The sequence below is a fragment of the Aotus nancymaae genome, unplaced genomic scaffold (genome assembly GCF_030222135.1).
Source record: "Aotus nancymaae isolate 86718 unplaced genomic scaffold, 86718_ANA_hifiasm-v0.15.2.pri h1tg000011l, whole genome shotgun sequence".
Classification (NCBI taxonomy): Eukaryota; Metazoa; Chordata; class Mammalia; order Primates; family Aotidae; genus Aotus; species Aotus nancymaae.
In genome coordinates this window covers 88,876,803-88,896,778 of record NW_026988422.1, presented here as the reverse complement: position 1 = coordinate 88,896,778, position 19,976 = coordinate 88,876,803, and the positions used below count along the sequence as shown (strand labels likewise).

General features: G+C 54.8%; 2 long non-coding RNA genes and 1 gene segment (V, D, J or C); 1 reads left to right on the top strand and 2 right to left on the bottom strand.

The window, feature by feature from the left end:
• Nucleotides 1-660: 660 nt before the first annotated feature.
• Nucleotides 661-4,235, bottom strand: LOC135274311 (uncharacterized). Of its 2 annotated transcripts, none has more exons than XR_010342159.1 (3): nt 4,059-4,235; nt 981-3,847; nt 661-810 (listed from the first exon to the last, which is right to left on the bottom strand). It is a non-coding gene; the product is annotated as an uncharacterized LOC135274311 (long non-coding RNA). The 2 variants fall into 2 exon arrangements; XR_010342160.1 differs by having other exon boundaries at nt 661-1,175; nt 1,534-3,847.
• Nucleotides 4,236-8,178: 3,943 nt separating this feature from the next.
• LOC105730115 (immunoglobulin heavy variable 6-1-like) lies at nt 8,179-8,786 on the top strand. The segment is given in 2 exon segments: nt 8,179-8,266; nt 8,350-8,786. Coding segments are annotated over 2 exon segments (480 nt in total).
• A 562-nt stretch (nt 8,787-9,348) lies between these two features.
• Nucleotides 9,349-19,690, bottom strand: LOC135274312 (uncharacterized). Its single transcript, XR_010342161.1, has 2 exons — nt 19,517-19,690; nt 9,349-14,676 (listed from the first exon to the last, which is right to left on the bottom strand). It is a non-coding gene; the product is annotated as an uncharacterized LOC135274312 (long non-coding RNA).
• Nucleotides 19,691-19,976: the final 286 nt, after the last annotated feature.

Below are 19,976 nucleotides of genomic sequence, written 5' to 3'. Positions count from 1 at the left end.
CTGAAAGCCCAGGACAAGGCCGCGTATTGCAGCGAGGGACACAGGAGTGGGAACATCTGGGTGAGCCCAGACGCAAAAATCTCTGCAGGGAAACAGGAGGGAACTGGGTGGCAGATGCTGCTCAGGACCACCAGGGGGCGCTCAGGACAACAATGCTGCTTTCGGGACACCAGGGGGTAACTCGGAAACACCACCAGGGGGCGCTCAGGACACCAGGGGGCGCTCAGGAGGCAGCTCGACACTGGGAGCCTCAGAGGTGCGGTTTCCTTCTACACCTTGGTAATTCCTCACCTGGTCAAGCGAACGTCTTCCCAGGATCTCTCGCCATTTCTTCCTTGTAACTCCGTGGCTTATTTTACCTACCACATTAACTTGGAACAGGGATTTCATTCTACTTCTAAGGCTGCATATTTTCCAAGTAATACAAGCAATGATGTCTCAGGACAATTATTAAAATAGGTTATTTATATATTTCTTTTTTTTTATTGTGCTTTAGGTTCTGGGGTACACGTGCAGATCATGCAGGATTGTTGCATAGGTACACACATGGCAATGTGGTTTGCTGCCTCCATCCCCCCGTCACCTACATCTGGCATTTCTCCCCATGCTATCCCTCCCCGACCTCCCCACCACCCCCCGCTGTCCCTCCCTTGGCCCCCCCACAACAGACCCCAGTGTGTGATGCTCCCCTCCCTGTGTCCATGTGTTCTCATTGTTCAACACCGCCTATGAGTGAGAACATGTGGTGTTTGATTTTCTGTTCTTGTGTCAGTTTGCTGAGAATGACGGTTTCCAGGTTCATCCATGTCCCTACAAAGGACACAAACTCATTGTTTTTTATGGCTGCATAGTATTCCATGGTGTATACACTGAAATCTGGCACTAGACAAGGATGCTCTCTGTCACCACTCCTATTCGACATGTCTTTATTAAAAGTAACACTATTATTAAAATAGTAAAACTTTTTAAATTACACCCACCTGTAATCCCAGCACTTTGGGAGGCTGAGGCAGGCAGATCACTTGAGCTCAGGAGTTTTAAAGCAGCCTGGCAACATAGTGAAATCCTTTGTATACAAAAACAAAATAGCTGGATGAGTTGCTGCCAGCTACTTGAAAGGCTGAGGTGGGAGGATTCCTTAAGCCTGGGAGGTCGAGTGGGCTCAAGCACAGGCACTAAGAGGCAAAATAGCAGAGTTTAACTGGTACGTGACCTTCCTCTGGGAACACTCTACTGGTAAGAGAAAAACACCTCAAATAAGCATGTGCACAACTTCAGTAAACCCACTGTGTATGCAGCCTTTCCCAAGTGCTGGCAGGCTGCAGTGCACGCGGACAGCCTACCCCAAGGGAAGAATTGAGGGAGAAGAAATACAAACCCCAGAGCCACGCCAATGTATAAAACCCCAGTCAAGGGCCAGAGCCCTTAGGCCCCTCAAGTCACCCACTTAGCCCTTTTCCAAGTGTACTTTACTTCCTTTCATTCCCGCTCTAAAACTTTGTAATAAACATTTACTCCTGCTCGAACACTTGCCTGGGTCTCTCACTCTGCCGAATGCCCTTGGCCGAATTCTTTCCTCCAGGGAGGCAAGAATCAAGTTGCTGCAGACCTTGTATGGATTCGCTGCTGCTAATGGATGGGTGGATGGGTGGACAGAGGCACGAATTAGTGGGTGGATGGAGGGATGGATAGATGGATGTAAGGGTGGGTGGGTGGATGGATGGAAGGATGGATGGATGGATGGATGTGAGGGTGGGTGGATGGAGGGATGGATGGATGGATGGATGGATGGATGGGTGAGTGGATGGGTGGATGTGTGGACAGAGGCACGAATTAGTGGGTGGATGGATGGATGGATGGATGTGAGGGGGGTGGATGGATGGAAGGATGGATGGATGGATGGATGTGAGGGTGGGTGGCTGGATGGAGGATGGCTGTCTGGGCGGATGGATGCATGGATGAGCAGATGGATGGATGGGTGAGTGGATGGGTGGATGGGTGGACAGAGGCACAAATTAGTGGGTGGATGGAGGCATGGAGGGATGGATGGATGGATGTGAGGGTGGGTGGATGCATGGAGGATGGCTGGCTGGGTGGATGGATGCATGGATGAGCGGATGGATGGATGGGTGAGTGGATGGGTGGATGTGTGGGTGGATGGGTGGATAGGAAATCCCTTTAACTGACTCCAGGACTCAGTGTGTGCTTCAACATCATGATGGCATCATCACATCGGTCCCTGTGTGAAGCAGTGGGGAGGAGGGTGTACGAGGGGAGAAGCAATGACTTTCTCCAGAATCAACCTCTCCCACTCCACAGCCTGTGCTGTGCAGGCCACGCTGGAGAAGGTGGGGTCGACTGCTCCTAAATGCTGTTGTGTCCAATGGCTTGTTGACACTAACGTAGAAGTGAGGAACTGTTTGGATCCCAAAGCGGAAAGCCTCTTCCGTTGCAGGTGTTGAAGTTTCCATCTTCTTCTGCTTAGATGGAAGCTCACGCATCCCTCGGGCAGCAGGGGACAGGTTCCTGTGCGCGCCGGGCCCGCCCTCGTGCTTTGGACAGAAATGTGAGACATAGTCCACCTGGGGAGGCTGCGACTTCTCCAGCAAGAAGGCGAGTCCTCTCATCAACTGTCGCCACGTGCGGCAAATTAAGTGTCCCATTTTTAATAACGTGTCATTGTTTCACAGAGTGTTCTTTTAAAGTGTATAAGTTGACTGCAATTATTACTTTTGCTTCTCTTACCAATTCACTCATAATTAGGCACAGTTTATGCTTAAGAAAATTCTTAATTTTTTTCTTCTTAAGGTAAACTGTAGTCAGATAATGTACTTATCAATTATCTCTAGCTCTCGTCAGAAAAATAAATGTGTGTGTGTGTGTGTGTGTGCGCGCGCGCGCGCCTTGGCCTTTCCAATGATGAATTGAGATGTGCATTGAGAAGGCGTTTGCTCTGTTTGACGTTAAGGAAGTATCAAGAAGACGCTCTCCAGGGACCCCGGGAAAGACAGCAGCTGCACCAAGGTATGCCGGCCGGGACCAGGGAGGCAGCCCCACCTGCGGGGCAGGGAAAGTGCCCGCCGAGTCCCCGCCACTTCTCTGCAGAGGGACAAGGAGCTGCCCTTTCTTTGGGGCTGATGCGATTGCTCCCCTGTATGTCACGTTAGGGTCGTGTGTCTGAGGCTTCACCTACACTCAGCTCCTTCATCACGCCCTGCAAAGGGAAACAATGCCCGCGTTCCCTGAGGCGTCTCTTCCCCTGGAGAGTCTCGACTCCCTTCAACAGCTTCCACCATCCAGCCCTCACTCCGTGTCTTTCTTTTCTCCCTAAAGCGGTGCCCAGTCTGATTCCACCGTGTCGGGGTAACGAGGACGTGAGGGGAGAGGTTTCTTCCTGAGCCACAGCATAGCCACCCGCAGACTCCTGAAGACACAAGACACATTTCCATCCCAGAGACCCAGTAAGACGCGACCTCTGGCCAGAGAGGGCAGGTTACGTTTTCTTGCTCCGTCCTGGGGAGGCCGCGGGGAAGGTCAGGCCCATCGCTGAGGACAGCATGACATCTCTGTGTCGTCTCTGCCTGAGGGCTGTGCCTGCACGCGAGTCAGAGATTTCAGACCTGGGGCTGCGGGCTGTGGTGCCTGTTTGTGACTCATCTCTTGCTTCTTGTCCCTGAGTGTCCTGCACCAGGTGCGGCCACTGGACTCACGCCCAGGGCTGGCCAGGTCCTCACGGACTTCCGGGCCTGGACCCAGCCACGCCCTGGGAAGGCGCTGCAGTGGCTGGGGCAGCTCAGCTCCAGGGGCAGCACACACTTCAGCCCGCCCTTCCAGGCCAGCTCTCCGCCTGCAAAGACACATCCAAGGCCCAGTTATCCCAGAAGCTGAGCTCCGTGACGGCCAAGGGCACGGCCACATATTCCCGTGGGAGACACAGAATGGGGACCTCGGTGTGAGCCACCCAAACCTCCCTGCAGGGAAGCACAGGACCACCAGGTGGCGCTCCAGACCGCAGGGTGGCCCCAGAAGCAGGTGGGGTGGGGAGTGGGGGCAGGTACCTCCGGGGGCAGCCAGGTCTGCGGTCCCCTTTTCCCTGAGCAAACGGCCTCTCACTACACCTCTCGTCTTCAGAGTTTTGTTTTTAATCATCACCCTGTATAGAAAGTCATTCCCTGCCTCTCGCCAGCCAAGTTAAACATTGAGGAGTGCTGAATACTTCCTTGGGCGTGTGCCTGTAGAAAGAGAAGTTAGAAGTTCCCTGCTCACCGGGGGCCGGGGACAGGGCGGGGGGCGGTGCTGCTGGGGCCTGGGCAGCTCTCAGCCTGAGCCCGCTGAGCAAAACGCAAGGGCTGTAACCTCGTGGAAAAAGAAACTCCGTGTAACTGTCCCGCATTTGAGTGTCTTTAACAGGTTCTAATAAAATTTTAAACGCTGGTTCGAGCCATGGTGGTGTAAAATGCACTTACCCACATTCCTTAAACAAATAGAAAACTGAGGTGAATTGAGGTGAAAATGTTTTTAAAAAGTAGTTTTCAGGCCGGGCGTGGTGGCTCACGCCTGTAATCCCAGCACTTTGGGAGGCCGAGGCGGGCAGATCACCTGAGGTCAGGGGTTCCAGACCAGCCTGGCCAACATGGTGAAACCCCATCTCTATTTAAAATACCAAAAATTAGCCCGGGGTAGCGGCGGGCTCCTGTAATGCCAGCTACTCAGGAGGCTGAGACAGGAGAATTGCCTGAAGCCGGGAGGGGAGGTTGCAGTGAGCCGAGATGGCACCACTGCACGCTCCAGCCTGGGCAACAAGAGTGAAACTGTGTCTCAAAAAAAAAAAAAAAAAGTAGTTTACCGATATTTGAAAACAAGCATCACACGATCCTAACCCCTGAGAAAAGAAAAACGAACTCAGAAATCCTGTTATTGCCTGAAAGCCGCGGCCAGGACACGGGGAGAGGCGTAGTGAGCCGAGCAGACGGAGAGCAGGGTTCGAGGCAGAGGCTGTGTGAAGGGAGGAGGCTGGGGAGCCGGGGGTGGCAGCTGGAGGCTTGTGGCGGGGAGGGGGAGCCGTCAGGTTTGGGGCTGAGAACTGACCTGTGCCTGCACGAAAAGAAACTACTCGGTATTGGGGGGAAATCACCAGAAACCTGTGGACGAAACCCTATGCGGAGCCTACACGGGGAAAGCCGTGTGTGTTGCCACCAGCCAGGCAGAAAATCCCCTGAGCAGCTGGGCCCGTTCATTGAGGACTAAGGCTGCCCCCGACCTACCCTAAGAAATGCGTGAAGTTATAGCCGGGGGCCCGGGGGCGGTGGCTCACACCTGTAATCCCAGCACTGTGGGAGGCCGAGGCAGGCAGATCACTTGAGGTCAGGACTTCGAGACCAGCCTGGCCAACACGGCAAAACCTGTCCCTACTGAAAATACAAAACTTAGCTGGGCAAGTGGCAGACGCCTGTGATCACCTCCCACCTGGCCCCTCCCCTGACACACGGAATTACAATTCCAGATGCGCTGTGGGAGCCAAACCACGTCACACAGGAACCCAGAAGGAGAATGAAGCAGAGAAGCTCGCATCAGGAAGCCTCTATCAGTCGGTCACCCCAATCTGCAAAACAGAACTACGCGATTTTACTGAGACAAGGGAACCTTCTCTGCAGAATGACTGTCCAGTGGAAAAGCTCCCCACCCCCACCCTGAAACCCATGGGACCATTTCCCAATCGTGTGAAGTCCTCAGTTAGAACTGAGACTTCCGAAGGTCAGAAATCCCTTTGCTCAGGCTGCATGGTCTGAACGAGGCATAAGAATTATTAGCTGATAGACATGCAGCAGCTTTTGTGTGAAAGGAGCTATGAGACATTGAAGGTATTTGCTTGTGATCACGACGCGTTCACTGCGTCATTGGGGCGTGTGTGCTTGTATACCCCAGAAACAATCCAGTCACGGAATTGCTATTTTGATTTGGATTACATGTAAACTACAGATTTTATTTCGGGGAAACTGGCATCTTAATTACGCTCAGTTTTCCAGTCCACGACCCAGTACGTGGTGTGTCTCCTCATGTGTTCATAGCCTCTGAGAACGTTTCACAATTTTCGCTGTAAAGATCTCACGCATCGTTTTATATTTCTTCTTAGGTATATCCTGATTGCCTTTTATGTCTTCACAAGTTTTTCCCTTTCAAAATTAATTTTCTAATTGTTTGGTGCTTATATGTTCAAATGTCCTTGATTTTCTTAGTTTGAACAGTCTCTGTTTTTGTTTGGGGAATTTTTTTGCAGATTCTTTAAGATTTTCTCTGTCTACGACCACATAATATCTGAACAGAGACAGCTTTGCTTTTTCCTTTCAACTTGACGTGGGCTTTCCGGGCAATTCCAGGACGTGCAGGTGCTGGGTGGGTGGTGCGAACAGCTGCAAAATGGCTTGGAGACGACATGGCTCTGTGAACAGCTGAGCTCTGTGACCCTTGAGGACATGGCTCCTAGAGGGACTGCGGCCTCTGCTCAGCTGTGACTGTTCCTGTAGCAGCAGCAACGGCAGCCACCGTCCTTACCAATGTCCAAAGCCACACCACAGGCCCTGTCAAGAGCGATGGGTGGAGGCTGTGCCCTCTCCTGGGCAAGTCGTCATTCCCAAGCCCCACGATGTGGGCCCTGTAGGGCACGCCCCTCTGTCTGTCCAGACCTGTCCCACCTCCTGATCCTGCACCAGAACTCTTCAGAGCCCAGCACATGAAACGGGCTGCCAAGGAAATGAGGGTGGGTTCCTGGGAGGGAGCCAGCCCTGCATCTGAGAGCCAGGAGTCTGCTCAGTCTCCCTGGCAGCCCCCAAGGCTACAGTCCACCCCGTGACCATCAGAGTCTCCTTCCTGTGCAAGCCTGGACCTCACCTGGGCTCAGAATGGGCTGTAGACAGAGAATGTCTATCGGGGCCATAGTCAGACCCTGCAGTGAGTCAGGAACAGGCGTGAGAGCTGTGGATGAGGACAGTGGGTCCACCACTGACGGGAGGACACAGGTTCGCCCCCTGCAGAGGCACAGCCACACTCACTGCCCTGCGCTCTCTTCACCAGTACAGGGTTTCCGTGTTCACAGCCCCAGCCAGTCACCAGGAGTGCCCTGGGGGCCGCCTTCCCGCAGTGTGCTCCGAGCCCTCTGCCCTGGCTGTGTGGTGAGCTCCATGCCACCCACCGTCCTCCTGAGAGCAGATGACCTGCCATGTCCTGGAACCACAAACCCCGCAAATCAGCCAGCATGCAGTGGCCAGTGGTGGCACCCTGTTCCCGCCACACAGATGCAGAGTGGAACCTCAGGCTCTGAGAACCACAGGAACTGGGGTGCTGCACTTCGGGGCCACGTATGGGGAAAGTGCCACTGGACAGCAACGGGCCCTCCTGGACTCCGTGTGTGCCACGGTCACCTGTCATTAGCCCTCACTCTTGCAGATTCATGACTGAGGCATTTTTTAAAAAAAAAAAAGAGTCCCACTCACTCGCCCAACCCCATCCTGCGGCGTTTCCACCGCCCTGGGGGTTTGGGATGGTCTGGCCTTGTCCCTTGTGCTCTGTGGACCTCCCTTTAGAAGCTCACGGCTCCCTGAACTCGGCTCCTTCCTGCCCCACCATACAGAAGCAAGACCCATCCCCTTTCCACTGCAGGCTTTTCCGGGACCGGGATGCTGGCTTCCTGCCCTTCACTCCCAGAGCGGTGGGGCTGCCTGGGGTGGGGTGGGTGTTGAGCGTTCTTACTCTCGGGACCCGGCACGTGGCCCCAGGAGCACAGGGAAGGCACGTCTGTCTTAGGGATGCCTCCTCATGCCTGGGGGTGGGGCTGAGTATCACTGGCCTCAGACTTTGTTGCATGAATGAGTGAATGAATGGGCAGATAAGTGAAGGGGCTCGAATCCATTAACAAGAGTATGTAGACTTGGTTGATGGAAGATGCCAAATGCTGGAATTCCAGAGTCATCACACCCAAGGGCCCTGCCTCTGAGCTGCTCTTTCAGTCCAACCTGCTGAAGAAAATGGCTTTGGGGAAACGCAGTCGTAGACCTGAGGGCCCCTGCACTTCAGTGAGCCTGTCCCTCCCGGGGCCTTACATCAGCAAGTGATGCACACAGGCAAATGCCAGGGTGTGGCTTCCTGTTTAAATGCAGCCTCCCCCGTGCAGAACTGCAGAGCCTGCTGAATTCCGGCCGACCAGGGCAGTCAACAGCGCTCCAGACAATGTCCGTGTCCGTCCTCGTCCTCCTCTCCGTGCTCCCGTGGGGTCAGTGTCAGGAAGGCGCAGTGTTCACAGCAGCATTCACAGCGTGAGGGGTGTTTGACTTCGCTGTTTCCTTTCGTCTCCAGGTGTCTTGTCACAGGTGCAGCTGCAGGAGTCAGGTCCGGGACTGGTGAAGCCCTCACAGACCCTCTCACTCACCTGTGCCATCTCTGGAGACAGTGTCTCTAGCGACAGTGCTACTTGGAACTGGATCAGGCAGTCACCAGGGAGAGGCCTTGAGTGGCTGGGAAGGACATACTACAGGTCCAAGTGGTATTACGACTATGCAGCATCTCTGCCAAGTCAAATAACCATCAACCCAGACACATCCAAGAACCAGTTCTCCCTGCAGCTGAACTCTGTGACCCTCGAGGACACGGCCGTGTATTACTGTGCGAGAGACACAGTCAGGGAAAGTCAGTGTGAGCCCAGACACAAACCTCCCTGCAGGGATGCTCAGGACACCAGAGGGGATTCAGCACCACCAGCACAGGATCCGTGCCAGGAGCAGGTGCAGAGTTAAGCAGAAATGGAACTTCCTGCTGTGCCTTAAACTGTTTATTTTTGCTCAGCAGCAGAGATCATAGAAAACTCTTTTTCATATTTTTGAAATCTGTTCTTAGTCTAGTGGAGATTCCCTTATATGTGACTTAATGCATTTCTCTTGCTGTTTTTGGAATTCTTTGTCTTTGACTTTTGACAATTTGCCTCTCAACAGTGTGCCTCAAAGAGGTTCCATTTTGGGTTCTTTGAGCTCCTGGATCTGGATGCCCTTCTCTCTCCCAAGACTTGGGAAGTCTTCAGCTATTGTTTCATCAAATGTGTTTTCTACACAATTTCCCTTCTCTTTTGGAATACCCATAATGCAAACATTTGTTCACTTAATTGTGTCCCATAAATCCTGGGGATTTTCTTCATTCTTTCTTACTATTTTGTTTTTCTTTTTATTCATCTGCCTGAATTATTTCAAAAGTTCTGTCTTCAACTTTAGAAACTCTCTTTTTTTGGCCTAGTCTAATCTTGAAGGCCTCAGTTGTACTTTTAATTTCATTCATTGAAATCTTCAACTCTAGAATTTCTGTTGGTTTCTTTTTTTTTTTCACTCTCCAAACACTGATTCTTTATTTATGGAGCCTAGGATTCTTTTTATGACACACACGTCTCTTTGTTAAATTCCTCATTCAAATCATAAACTGTTTTCCCAATCTCATTGAATTTTCTATCCGTACACAATTGTATCTCCCTGAGTTGCTTTGCGATTATTATGTTGAATTCTTTTTCTGACGTTCCATAGATTTCCTTATGACTGGGGTCTGCTGCTGGAGAATCACTATTGTCTTTTTCAGGTGTCATGTTTCCTTGACTTTTCATGTCTGATGCGTTTCTACATTGATTTCTACACATCTGGTGGACCAGTCGTCTCTTACAATTTAATGAAATAGGTTTTGTAGGAAAAGACTTACCAGTACAGATGGGTCTTAGGGTGCCAGTCTGGTGGTGTGTGTTGGCTTTAGTTCTGGGTCGATGCAGGAGTGTAGTTTCTTCAGCTGCAGTCCACATTTGCAAGGGTCTCAGTGGCCTAGGCTGAGAGGTTTGTGGCAGTGGTAGTGCAACTTTGCTAGAAGTGAACTCACCAGGCTGTTTCTGAGGTCAGGGGCACATGCGTCCACATGGTGGATTGACCAGCTTGGTGCCAGGCTCACTGGGGTTGGGGACATGGGGCTGTTTCTCGGGCCCAGGACACAAACACAGATCTCTTTGGCTGGCCTGGGGCTGTGGCTTCTGAGGGCAATCCACAGGGGCTGTTTCTCAGGTTCAGGACACAAGTGCATGGCTGCTCAACTGTCCTGGGCATGTGTCTCCTGGGGGCACCCCATGGGCTTTTTCTCAGACCCAGGACACAGCCACATGTCTTCCTCAGCCGGCCTGGATTTGGGTCCACTGGGGGGCTAAGGGGGCACAGGGTTGTTTCTCAGGTCTGGGTCCTGGGTGCACAGCTGCTCTTTGGCCTGTAGAAGTGTATAGGGGTGACCCATGATGCTGTTTCTCAGGCCTAATTGCAAGTGCAACGTGGACAGGTCAACAGCATATCTGTGGGAATTGGAGTGGGTGCCCAAGTGTGGGCACATATCCACTCTGCCAGCCTGGAGGTAGTGCCAGGTGCTCAGTGGTCAGGGGCCTCTCCTGCTCAGGGGAGGGCACTCATCAGCTTGGCCAAGTCAGCTGTGGTTCACCTTGGGCAGGACTGGCAGGCTCTTCCTCCAGCTAGATGTGCAGCAGCAGGGGTTGGGTTTTTTGCTGTGCAGGGCCAGAGTCACCGCCAATCCTCGGCCTAGGCTCTGCACTGCCAGGGTTGTGGCATTCAGCCACCCACATATGGGCATCATGGAGATGGAGCCCCAGTGCTGGAGAGGGGCAGTGGCTACCGGCCTGAGGGCAGGATGCACTCCAGAGGTGGCTCTGGTCTCAAGATGGCACTGGGTTGCAGCAGCTTAGCTCACAGGCGTGAATGGGGGCGGGGAGTACACACCTTGTGCTCCTGATCTGGGATCATTCCCGGCAACTCCCAAACTTGGCCGAGGGCTCGCAGACTGTGGAATTCTCCTGCTGTAAGGGCTGCAGATGTTTGCGGTGGCAGTGGGTGCTGGTGGGAAGTGCCTCCTGTGTCCAGGCCAATCCAGTCAGGGGAAGACAAGGCTTCAAAGGCCAGGTGCCTCCACGCTGAGCCTCTGATCACCACAGGTGCATTCCCCTCCTCTGCAGCACTCCATCTGATCAGTCGGGATTACCGACTGATAAAGAGTCACTCCCTTCCGTACTCTGGTCAAACCTGCGCCGTTTCTTCTTTGCCTTGGTCCTTTCTTGTGGGGAGGGTGGGGAAGAGCACCAGGCTTCTCTAGTCATCCATCTTGCTGATGTCACTCTGCATCCATGCACGGGTTTTTCAGTAGTGAATACTGAGATTTCAGGAGAGGATACCTCTATAGAAATTCTGCAACTGAAAACCTCCTTAAATTGGCTGATTATCATTACAGTTGGAGGAAAACTGCCAACGATCTCAAATTTAGAAGCCTAAGACTCTACAAACAAAGATGGACAATATGTTTTCTGTAGGCCAAAAGAACAGTTGAGTTTATTGACTTGAGACCTTTCTTCTGTCTGGATGTGGACATTTACTGCCAAACACCCTTTCCCTCCAGCACCACGCTGTGAGTTTTCGTGACAGCAGGCTGGGAGCTGGCCCAAGAAATTCTACTGAAACAGCCGCCCCTATGAGGTAAGTGACAAACGGTGTACCCGCCCTTCCCTCACCCCGTCGAGAAGTGGAGTGTACTAATGAGGCCCGTGGCTGCACAGCTCTGCGTTTCAAGGTCTTTTCTGTGTGGTTTTCTCATCCGCATTGTTTGTTGATGACTGTAAGACGGACGATTTGCACCTGGCCTCGGTGAGACCCCCGGAAGGCCCTGCAGCTGGGCTGGTTACTTAGCAGAAAATACGCCTACATGGCCAGCAGGACACAGGGAGGTAGGGTCGGCTGCAGGTGGGCTGTTGAAAGTAAGTTCCTATTTTCCTATTTTGTATTTGCATTTTAATAGTGAGACTTTGTGCTTCTGTTACTTGTGTGAAGCTGTTTCGCTCATAGCACTGTCATTTAAAGAGAAAACCCATTCACCGGAACAACAAACGCCCTAGACACCAAGGTCCTCGTGCCGTGCAAGGCTATATCGTGCAGTGATTGGGAAAACGGGCATTGGTCCCAAAAGTCTGATCCGCACTCTGCCCTGATTAGTTCCCTCGCTGGTGGGCAAGGGCAGAGCCCCTGAAGAGCCAGCATCTCAAATCATTCACAGAGATGCCACTCTGACCTCACAGGGTGTTGTAAAGGTTTAAATAAAGGACCCACCCCATGTTCTGTGACAGGGGCTTTACATATAGTGAGACATCACAGTGCATTGTTATTATGTATAAAGTAAACTAGAAAGCGTGCGAAGAGAAGAAAACCCGAATAAATATGAACAACCCCGTTTTCCTCAGTAGAAAAACTTCACGCTCTGAAGGTACACAAACTAACCTACACATTTAACGTAAAGCAAACAGAATGTCTTAGGTACCAATTCTCAATGTCAGCACGTTATACGAAAGTGAAATACGGAAGGCGGCCCAAACGATGGAAACAATGGGTGTGGTCAAGCTGACATCAGCACATCCGTCCGGCCCTATGCAGCCATCTTTAGAATGGGCTACAAATACCTTCAGTCGGGCTGGGCGCTGTGGCTCACGCCTATAATCCAGCACTTGGGGAGGCTGAAGTGGGCGGATCACGAGGTCAGGAGTTCAAGACCAGCCTGGCCAATATGTTGAAACCCCATCTCTACCAAAAATACAAAAATTAGCCGGATGTGGTGACAGGTGCCTGTAGTCCCAGCTACTTGGGAGGCTGAGGGAGAAGAATCTCTTGAACCCAGGAGGTGGAGGCTGCCGTGAGCCAAGATTGCGCCCTGTTCTCCAGCCTGGTAAAAGAGGGAGACTCTCTCTCAAAAAAAAAAAAGAAATAGCTTCGGTCATTCACACAGACACATGCGTTGAACAAACTCCAAGGAATGTTCTTACCCGGGAAAAGCAATTTGCAGATACCTGGGCATGATACGGATGCAGATGTGCACATCTGTTTCCCAGTCACACGCAACAAGCCCCGCGTCACCCACACGCATGCTGTGTGTGTGCGCGTGTGCAAGTGCACGGGCAGCAGTGTGCAGAAATGGGTACCGGGTGCCACTGTGAGGGGAGTCGGCCGTCAGCCTTTCACTTCAGAACCGTTCCTACCTTTTCACATCGTGAGCTGTTTTCAGCACCATCGGAGCACTTGACACATGTCGCAGGAGTAACAGTGTGTTGGAGGGAGCATTCGGGGACAGATACTGTCACGGCTTGAGGGTGAAGTTCACAGTCCCTAATAATGGCCGAGATGGCAGCCGAGAGCTACACTCTGAAGAACGCAGCTTCACCCCAGAAACCCAACAACCAGAACGTGTCCCTTTTGACAGCCTCAGCCTGTGCTGGTTCAGATTAGCAAACTTGTGTATCTATCTATCTATCTATCTATCTATATGTACACACACACACACACACACATATACGTGTATATGTGTAGATATATGTATGTAATGATGTCGATTTGAAGAGCACATGGGGTGTATGCGTGATAAGAGTCCAAATTTTTACCTTAAAAAGAGAATACATTTTCTTTCAATCACCTACATAACGGCCATTTTTTTATACAGAATACATATATGTTTTATCAACCTCACACAAATGGGAAAAGACTAGCCAATGTTTTATCAGCCAGTATTATACTGTCTTTTTTAATGGCCATTCTTTTATAGTTTGAGTTCCGGGGTACATGTGCAGAACACGCAGGTTTGTTGCACAGGTGTACAGGTGCCGTGGGGGTTTGCTGTGTCCATCACCCCGTCCTCTACATTAGGCGTTTCTCTCAATGCTCTCCCTCCTCTATGCCCCCACTTCCTGCTATCCCTACCCTAGTCCCCACCAAACGTTTTTTTAAAACTGAGTGAATTTGGTGTGAACAAGAGCGCACTGCGGCTTCTTCGGGCTGCTTTCCCCGACCATCCTAATTACCTGCCGTGGTTTTTCCTGTGTGTACCCCTTCATGTGAATGTCATCCAGACAGATTTCCTAAACCCGGCTCCCTGTAACCAAGGCCTATGAAAGAGGGAGTGTTGCCTGGGAATCCTTTCTGCCGTTTATTTGACCTGGAGTCCCAATCCCTTTGAGACATTTAAGAGCCCAGCCCGAACCCAGCCCAAGCCCAGCCCCAGGAGGGTGCCCAGACTGGACAGCGAACACTGATACCACACCAGCCCTCCAGAGGGAAGCAGACTCCACCAGGTTCTGGACACACAGCCCCAGACGGCTGCCCAAAGTTGGGCAGGCTTCACTGCAGACCCAGGCATGAAGCTAGGTGACACTTCTACAGATTCCTTACGTTTAAAAACCGTCAAAAGCTGAGTAAATAATGAGCTCAAATAATGTTAATCCAGTATGTAAAGGCCTTACACCATCGTTACACAAACAACATACATGAGCTCGTAAGAAAACGAGCAAATCCATTAAGAATAGGCAAAGAATATAAGCCAACTTCCAGAGAACCAATGACAGCACACATGAGGAAAACACTTTGTGAGCAGACGTTCTCCAGAGCAGCATTCGTAACTTAAAACAGCTGAAAGCAAGCTAGCGCCTGAAGACGTCACGGTGACGCATCCGTGGGCCGAGTCTGCAAACGTTCCTGACGACACTTACCGAGTATCTGTGACAACGTGGCAGCACTCACGGGGTGGCCTCACGTGGCAACGGGGTACAGAGCGCGTGGTGTAAATACAAACACCGAACTGTGAAGAGGAGACCACGAATTAGCCAACGCTTACTTCCAGTTTTGCTTTTATTCTTAAACTATGCTGTAACCATAAGCTCCCGTTAGAACAGAACGAGGGGTTTTATGACAGACGCTGTAGGTGTGTCCTGGGCCTCCCCTGCCCTGCTGGGCCCTACAGACGCCTTCCCGGGCGTTGCTGTTGGGACTTCCCTCAGAGGGAGTCCTGTCTTCACCTCACCACTGACGTCTGGAGCAGGAGATATTTAGATACGGGCAGGGGTTGTCTCGCCTTAGGTCTGAACACGTTGTTTTCGTCTGCTTTGCGCTGTTATAACAGAACACCTAAGACCGGATAATTTGCGCTAAACAGAAATGTATTTCTCATAGTTCTGGAGGCTGGGAAGTCCAGCAGCAGCTGGCAAGGACCTTCTTGCTGGGTCATCACATGGACGAGGGCGAGAAAGAGAGCAAGAGGGGGGACTCACCCTTTACAACAGCACCAATCCCATCCACGAGGTGGGGCCCCCATGACCTCATCACCTCTTCAGACTGTGACAATGGCAATGAAATTTCAGCATGACCTTTCGAGGGGAGAAGCAGTCAAACCACAGCAAGGGTGCTCCCACCTCCCGTCTCAGCGCGTCTACAGGGAGGGCCGCAACCGCTCGCCCTTCCTCTGTCCGTTCCCGATGTCTGCGCATTTGCTGTGACCCAGGAGGTCTGGGGTAGGGGGTGCTCTGCCCTAGGTCTGAGGCCCTGTCTGAAGAGGGGCAGGGGAAGAAGTCACCTGATGGTCTGGGCCGAGACAGCCACAGGGCATATCACTCACCCTCAGGGAGGCTGAGGGCTGGGTCTCTGGTACCAGGGAACTCCCCGCAACGTAGGAACCCTGCCCAGCCCCACACAGCCTCTGCTGGGGGACCCTGCCCTGGTGCAGAGCCTGGGGGCAGGTCCTGAGCTCAACCAGAGTCTGCCTCCCTGTCACTTAGGAACCAAACCCAGCAGCAGGATGCTGGAGTCCAGCCGCCATCTGACCTCACAGGGCCAAGGCTGGGGCCCCGGGGTCCCCTCAAGACCCCGAAGGACCACAGTACAGGAGAGGCCAAGGCCTGGGCTCCCTCCAGAGCCCCAAGCATCAAGTATCAGGAAGGGTACGGCCCTGGAAGACTGGCCTCAGCGGTTGGCACCAAGGTCCCAGGAGCTGCCCTGGACACCATGGACAGAGGCCTGGAGGGGAAGCACAGCGCCCCCGAGGGAGCCCCGGCCAGTCTGTGCAGAGGACTCACCACTCTACACTCAGAGACAGTGGGGGGCCTCGCCCCGTCCTCAGAGCATGGCCCGCTGCTGCAGGGATGGTCTTCCCGAGGCCCCCCAGTGCTCTATCGTGAGGGTTCCCTCCACCCCCCAGCACCAAGAGACAGCCAGACCCCAGCAAGGCTTCCCGGCTTCAGGCCGCACTCCTAGGCTGACCCCTGCCCCGCCAACACCTGTCCGAGAAAGCTCCTCACACCGGAGCCAGTCGTCTGCTCCATCCCCGACCTCCCTCTCTCAGGGCGTCTGCCGAAAGGGCTGCAGCCACACGTCCTTCTGTCCGTTCCCGACGTCTGCGCGTCTCCTGAGGCCAGGAGGGTCTTCCTCGGGACCTGAGAGCCACTCCCTTAAAGTGTCCTCAGTGGGAAGGAGGACAGAATCCTGACCTCAACAGCGGTCGGCGTGGACACAGCGGGCCCATCCCGGGACGCGGACCACCGCCGGGCATCATCTCCCTTCCCCGACGACTGAGCCCCGGGCGCCCTCCTTCCTCCCGCCGCCACCTCCCTTTACCAGGCTGTCGCCTCTGCACAGATGATGATGGAGCTTGGCTCGTTCCCCTGGAGTCGCCAGGAAGTTAGAGTCAAACCTCAGTTTCCTTCGCCTAAACTAAAATCTGCCTGTGTTCACCTGACCACACCTCGTGGACAGTTAGAACAGACTTACACACTCAGAGACACAGACCCTTCTGGAAATCATGATCTCCCCACCCCTGGGACCCTTCTCCCGGGGAAGTCTGCCAGGCACTGGCCTGGGTCCTCCTGCTGTCCTGGGAGGCTGCTGGCCTCCCATGCCTGGCTCCAGAGCCCGAGCAGCCTCCAGGGACACTGCAGGCCAGGAAGCCGCCCCTCCAGGCCGGGGTCTAGTGCAGGTGCCCCGGACAAGAAAGAGTGTGACTGCAGGGGTGACGGGGCCATCACCCTCCTGCGCCCACCCCCCTGCCCTGCACCCCCCAGCCCAGCCCCCATGCTGGGCACCCCCACACCGTAGGTGCTGTTCTGCATCGCCCTGGGAAAGATGGGCTCAGCCTCCACCCTGTCTCACGGCCCAGGGAAGGCAGGACCCAGGCCTGCTCCTCACGGCCTCCTCACCTGGCTCCTGCTGGGACCCTCAGGGTGTGAGCAGGGAGGATGGCTCCTCGGTGGTCTCCAGGAGCCCAGATCTTCTCTCCAAGACCCCCAACCCAAGCACCCCCTTCTGCAGGACCCCGCTCTTCCCCTCCCCCTCCCTCTGCTGGCCTCTCCTGGCCTCCGAGGGAAATCGGGACTCACCAGGAAGCCCTGAGGAAGCGGGGCCGTGGCACCATGTAGCAGCGTCGTCACGAGGAGACTCTGAGAGAGCCCTGACCGCGAGGATGAGCGCGGCGTGGCCGACGGCACTGTCAGCTCCCACAGTCACGGCAGCAAAAATGCCCACAGACAGGGTGGGCCCCGGCTCGCCTGCTGTCCTGCTCCACCCAGAGCACGCACTGAGGATCTGAGGTACCGCCGTGGACACCAGGCCAGAACACGCCTCCCTTCAGGGGGACCTGCCGTGGCCTGCATTGCCGAGGGACAGGGGCCGCCTGAGGGGGTCTGGGGCCAGGAGATGAGCCCCGTTAATCCAAAGGAAAACCAGCGGGACCCCAGCGCCCTCCCCATCGAAGCTGACCTGCCCAGAGGGGCCTGGGGTGGAGAGCGTGCAGGCCTCAGGCTCTGCGGGTGTTCTGCTAGCTGGGGGTCCCGGTGTTCACCCCACACCTAAAACCAGCCACAGCCTCCAGGGCCCCCGAAGGAGACCCCGCCCAGCAGCCCGGCCCCCACCTGGAGGCCCCAGAACTCAGGGCGCCTGGGCGGATTCTGAACAGCCCCAAGTCACGGTGGGAATCCTGGGAACCACCACTGTGAGAAAAGGTGCGTCCAAAACTGTCTACTGACCAAGGTCGGGGGCCCAGCCAGAGAGGGAGCAACTGCCCCGAACCCAGGTCCTGCCCGGCTCCCGGGACCCCCACACCCAAAGCACCATGGAGTTTCCACTGAGAGGTGAAGACGGGGGCTCCGGCAGGTCAGGGAAGGGGCCGGATCCCATCCTGCCGCCCTGTCCCTGGCTGTAACTGACGCCAGCACCAACAAGCGCCCCTCAGGGAAACGGGGGTCAGCAGCACCTCCCAACATCACCCCACACAGCACCGGCACGAACCCGCATCCAGAACCCACTCCAAGAGCACAGACACCCCAATACTCCCACCCCCACCCTGGTGACTCCCCACTGGAATCCTCCCCGGAGGCCACCAGGACCGAAGACTTGCCCCTGTCCCTGTCCCTCACTCAGGGCCTGCCGCAGGGGAGTGTTTGCTGGGGACACCACGGTGGGCCCCGATGCGCACCAGCCACAGACCTTTCCTTCCTGCCCTGGGGCAGCACAGACTTTGGGGTCTGGGCAGGGAGGAACTTCTGGCAGGCGGCCATGCACAGAGCCCGCAGGCGGAGGTGGCCCCAGGAAGACCCCCTGGAGGTGGACCACGCCCCTTCCTCCCAGCTGGACCCCATGTCCACCCCAAGACGTGGGCGTCACCCAAGGACCTCCAGGAGCCCCCGTCAGAGTCCTCCCTGGTCCCCACTGGGCCTCAGTCTAGGCTCTGGGAATGCGGCCACCTCGGGTACCCCAGGCAGCCCAGACGCAGCTTGGGTCCTGCAGCACCCGAGCCCACCCTGGATTACAGCAGGTGCCTCTGGGAGGGGCTGGGCTCCCCACCCTCACCCCCCACCTGCACACACCCACCCGCCCCTGCCCGGCCCCTCTGAGGAGGGTCAGAGCCCCCCGTGGGGTATGAACGTAGGGTCTCACTCACGCTCCTCCCCTCCTGGGAGAAGGGGCCTCATGCCCAGATCCCCGCAGCAGCTGGTCACAGGTGGAGGCAGTGGCCCCAGCGCCACCCTAACTGCCCCTCAGGCTGCTCCAGCCCCGGCTGCCCCGCGTCCCTGGGAGGCCTGGGCTTCACCGGACCACAGGTCCAGGGCACAGCCCCGGGAGCCGCCCACAGGCTGGTGACTTCATGACGATGCTGAGTAATTGGAGGAACAAAGGGAAGTCCCAAAAACACTTTCAATAGGATTTCTCCTAAAGAAAACTTACACCCGCCAAAATGAGCTACCTTCTTAAGGGACACATTTCCCAGTTAGAAAACCACAAAGAAAACCGAGAAAAGACGGTCACGTAAACACAGCAGCGGTGACTTCTCCTGGGGAGGAAGAGGGTGTGAACGGAGCCTCGCAGGGCCAGCAAGTCCGCCAACAGAACAGAGCAGGACAAACACGTTACAGCACGTTGGAACGAGCGGCTCAGCTTCTAAAACGCAAGAAGAGGAGCACGCACGCGGCTGTGTTTGGAAAATTCTCACTCCAGCCCTGTTCACGATAGCAAAGACATTAACCCAGGCTGGATAAATAACGACGACACAGGCCCCTGCACAATGATACAGACACACGTTCAGTATAGGACATCCACGGCGTATCCCCAAAGAAACGGCTCTAAGAGAAAAAGGCCCGATGTGTGGTGGCACTCACCTCCCTGGCATCCCCGGACAGGTGGCAGGCGCCCTGCTGGCAGCTCCTGGGGCCTGACGTGGAGCAAGCACGGAGCCGCGGACCAGCGAGGAGGGCACAGTCGGTGCATCCCAGAGAGAAGCAGCTCAGCCACACTCCAGACCAGGGCCCAGAGGGACGCCCATGCACGGGGAGGCCGAGCCCAGCCCCTCCACAGCCAGCACCACCCTGCAGGGACCGCCAATGGGCAGGCGCAGAGGGGGCTGGGAGGAGGGGCAGGGACGCCAGGCGAGGTCGGCACCGGGAGAAAACCACAGAAGCCTGGCACACGCACCTGAGCCTCCCCTGACCTGGGCCTCCCCTGGCCTGGACCTCACCTGCCCTGGACCTCACCTGACCTGGATATCACCTGGCCTGGACCTCACCTGCCCTGGACATCACCTGGCCTGGACCTTACCTGCCCTGGGCCTCACCTGGCCTG